The sequence below is a fragment of the Opisthorchis viverrini genome (genome assembly GCF_000715545.1).
Source record: "Opisthorchis viverrini unplaced genomic scaffold opera_v5_222, whole genome shotgun sequence".
Classification (NCBI taxonomy): domain Eukaryota; kingdom Metazoa; phylum Platyhelminthes; class Trematoda; order Opisthorchiida; family Opisthorchiidae; genus Opisthorchis; species Opisthorchis viverrini.
Genome location: NW_008751879.1, coordinates 607,873 through 612,262, shown reverse-complemented (window position 1 = coordinate 612,262; position 4,390 = coordinate 607,873). Strand labels below are relative to the sequence as shown.

General features: G+C 44.6%; 1 protein-coding gene across 1 annotated transcript in view; it reads right to left on the bottom strand.

The window, feature by feature from the left end:
- The window catches only part of T265_08515 (hypothetical protein), a gene marked incomplete at both ends in the record, with an annotated part of 37,865 nt that extends 34,068 nt beyond the window's left edge, over positions 1-3,797 (bottom strand). The window contains 3 exons of the mRNA XM_009174336.1: positions 1,993-2,253; positions 2,297-2,349; positions 3,614-3,797. Coding sequence (XP_009172600.1) covers positions 1,993-2,253; positions 2,297-2,349; positions 3,614-3,665 — 366 coding nt within the window. The remainder of the gene's footprint in view (positions 1-1,992; positions 2,254-2,296; positions 2,350-3,613) is intronic.
- Positions 3,798-4,390: the final 593 nt, after the last annotated feature.

Here is a 4,390-nt window from a genome sequence, read left to right as displayed (position 1 = left end):
GAGCTCAGACGACCGATAGGTGAAAAGTCTATGGCTTGATAACGAAGTATGAAAGCGCCAACCAATAAACTCATAAGAGGACCGTCCCGACTAAATGGAGTGGGTCGTTGGTTGTGCCAATTTTTAGACAGGGTTCTCACAGTGAGTGTGGCTTAGCATCCATTGTAATCAGACTCTTTGCAGTGCTTATTTTAGGTCGTCTTATGAAGGCACGTGAAGACGGGACCGGAGAACGGCAAGCAGTATCCCGGCTGGAAAGGGGCTTGTGGACCACATCTTCATCATCCTCATCATCGAGAGCATGACATCAGTGTTCAACATCGATGTTTCGCTGCCATACTTGTAAATGGGCTGGGATACTATCAGAGCACCCACAGGAAGACGATTAAGGTCCTCAACCAAAGCCATTAGCTCAAAAGTCTAACCGCAAGGAAGTGATGTTCGGCGGGAAATGCAAATGTATTACCATTTATACGGAACAAGTCGCCACATGTTCCAATTCCCAAACTGGAGGACCAGATCTCTAACCATTGACCAACCTGGTGAGTGTTATGGGGACAACCCAGTATAGCTCAATGGGTCACTAAGGTGCGTAAACCGCCACACCATGGTAAGGCCCAGTCTCTTCGTGACGGATCCACATCTTCAGAGTCCATCCAGTGTTAGAGCAACAGCATGCATATAGGCACCGTAAGATCTTCACAATCTTTGATTTCAAGAGTGCGTTCGATTCCGTCGACCATTTTCTTTTCTACAATACGATTAGGCAACAGGGTATGCTCCAGAACCTCGCGAATATCTGTTCGTATTCACATAATTATTGGGAGCGTGGGAGTGCATGGGGAGCTCTCCAAAAGCTTTCCTACAAGCAACGATGTCAACTATCCGTTTTCGTTTAACTCCGTCATTTATGAGGTGATGAGGCGTTGAGATCTCTCCGAGCGAAAGCCTTGAAAGGAGAACCTTGGAAAGCAGCGGAGAGCACAAGCAATGTTGGAAAAACTGACCAAGGTCATACACACTTTCGGTATGTGCCTAGTGCCACAAGGTGTTAAGTCAAGCTGCAGGACTTACAGTCTTTGAATAAGCCTCTGACACTTCAACAATGGAAGTTTTGGAATATTATACGTATCTCGAAAGTTGCATCAGCTCTGATGGTAGTGAAGCTCATGTTGTCTGATGTCAAAGTCATGAATCCAGATTGTCTGAGTGAGTGTTGGCGATATAGGCGCCTCGGATGTGTGGTAGTTCAGCTGCATGAGTCCTGCCCTGCCGCATTTTGTTCTTCCCACTGAATCACCAGTGTTTTCATCTGACGTTGCTGTCAATGATGATGATGTGGATGGTGATCCGGGTCTCCACTCGTCATCAACAGTTAATGGCATTGGCATAGATTGCTCAAAGCTCCCTTCTTTGATGTCTAGCTGTCCAGTTTCCCGTTCCTTTAAAGAACTAGGTTGACTGAATGCGAACTAGCTTATTATGCCATCGCCTCCAATATCTATCTATATCGTCCCCGCTCCGCCACTTTCCGGTTCAGTTCAGTTCAGTTCATTTTAACAGCTGGAACCAACATACCCTTGTTACATGGTTTACAGTCGTTAAAATGAACTGAACGGAACGGAACTGATGGCAGCTGATTTCTTATCATGGCAGGGCAGAAAACGTGAGCCGAAATGAGGGAGGATAAACGCAGGCCAAAAAAAGGATATGTAATTCAAACAGAACTACATAGAACAGGGAAAACTAGGTGTATACTAAGTGTTTACTAGGTGTATTTGACAATGATAGAAGGTCGAATCAAGTCGCATCGGTCAGTCACGTCATCCCATCCGTGAACAGATGGCATGCTTTCTTCGGGTGACATGGCAGCTAGGCACCGAAAGGGAATCATTACTACTATTTTATTATAGGTGTACGACAGGCAGGTATTATCAATAAGGAATGGATATTCGTGGAAACCAAGGACTCAGATAAAAAATAGCAGCTTACCGACATCTCATCTTGTCGCTTCACCGCCTGATGCAATGGTGTTTGGTCTCGTAGCGACACACACTCTGCTCGTAAAGCCGTAATCTCCTCCTCATAATCTGATTGCACACTGTCAGAAAGGACAAGTCTGTCACCATTTCTGAGCTTTTCCAGTTGCTTATTAGCGTCGTCCGATTCGGCGTTTTTATCCCGAATACTCTGTCCTAATGCCGGAAGCTTCAATCCGATACGTTTACTGCCGTCGATTTTGCGTTTTCCAGGCTTCAGTTGGAGCAGATGGAAAAAGGCACAAATCAGAACATACCTCTTTCTGTTCAGTGGGCCCGACCAAATCTTTTGAGGATGACCGGAATAAACCTAAAAAGTGTACCAAAGAATAGTGAGGTTAGTTTATCATTATCAAGTGAGGCATCCCTGTGCTTATTAAGCAAAACAAAATGCGTCCGTCTTTGCTGGCACATGCGGACCAGTCAACCCATTGTAGTGGCACTGCCTACGACATGAGACAATATGAACAGCAAGAAAAGACCGGAAATGATATTGGATCGCGTGGACAGGAAACATGATGACTGGCAACGTCCGTTTTTTTCGGCTGATTCGAAAAGCCTCAAGTAAAATTACAAGACAAAAATCGACAGCTTCTTGGGAGCCCGGTGGCGAAATTACCTGGTAGACAGGATTTCAAAGGTGTCTTTTTCTATTACATTGTTTCGTTGTTCCTTCCAATATCGCATTTCTTCAAACGGTCGAGACTGTATAATTCTTTGACGTCGGTAGGCTATGCTTCTGCAGTGTCCTATCATCTACTTTTCTTTGATGACACAAGAAATGGTTTCCAAGGCTAGTAGAGTTATAAAAGGTCCAAATATTTTGCTAACTTTGAAGTTCAATTTGTGGGGACAAATAAGTCTATCCAAAGTAAAAGTTCGTAATCCATTTCTGTGTGAACAGCTAAAGACTTTCAGTCTACGAGACACCTTTCTCATACTCTTGCGAAAATCAAAAGAGTAGCTGATGAAATGCTTTGTGGAGCGATAAATTGGATGCTTCCTTAGATACCTTATATTGACCAACTTCGAGCGGAGAGGTAGTAGTCTCAACTGGGTACGTATTCGGCCTTACCCCGCTGTGCCATTCAAAGTTCTACAGTATATCGGTGTAAACTTTCTGTTCGTAATTCGTGCTCGGTGTGACGAAAGAAACACTCCCCTCACGTCAATTATAAGTGAGTTGTTTGCACGGGTGACGCATGCTGACCGACACTAGCATGCAGTAGCGAGCGCCGATGAGTTACTTCTGCACTGCGTGAGCTATTTGAGAAGCCTCATTGCATAAGAGCACGTTAGATGGGAGTACTAAGCTACTACTTCTAAGTTACTACTTGGCATTTTCCTACTTGCAGTCCCTCATGGTTAGCCAACGATCAGCTCATCCAGAGATACCACGGACGGCTGCTCGCCGGCGGTGGCTGAGGTATTGGGCGCCTGTGTAGGATTGGTCCAAAAAATGAACCACGGTAAGTGATTTGAGGATCAGTCGAGTTCACCTATACGTGATTAGCGGGAATTCGCGGTATAGCAAAAAATGGGTAGGTTACGTCAAATATCAAAACAATGCTTACCAGAACTGCCTGCAACCGTCCGCTTGGTGGACTTGTGCAATTCGTCGAACATTGCTTAGAATTCCTCAATTGGTAACACGCGAACGTATTGTTCGGCAATCGATCATGTGAATATCATGAATCTGACCTACAACCCAAAGTCGTTCCAGGCCATAAGAGGGTAGTCAAAACTGAACACAGAAACTAAATCATCTGAAATTTAAAGTTTGGAAACGGTGCAACAAACGGTTCCTTCAGAAAGCACAGAAAAAATTGAAATAATTTATGACGTCGTCAAAAAACATTCAAATGTAATAAATCGAAAAAGTGTAGTAGCGTAGTGGCGGTCGTCCTTGTACTCATATAAATTGGAAGATCCGGAAACGCCATACCGTTCTATTAAAGTCGAAATGATTCACCAGTATCTTGCTCTTTGACCTAAGTGCTCCAGTCACCCACCGGAGAACCTTCAGTCATTGTCTCCGTTTTCTCACAAAGTCAATGGGAAGGTACAGTTGAGATATCAGTTATAAATCATACGCCAAAAGGTAATTAGTTCGAGGTGCCATACATTTTGGCAACCGAAACATGGGGAGGCAAGGGCATAGACGGAAGCCGCTGAACGAGAGGAACAAACCGACCCGGGAATCTTGGGCTTAAATCTTTATCCTCTGTAACAATCTGTGAATACATGAACTGGATGGCCTCTCTAGCCTTTTTTATTGTCAAAATCGGTACGGCCCATGCTGAGTATTTGGTTCGTTGGCGGACACCAGCCTTCGTTGGTCGGCCTAGCTC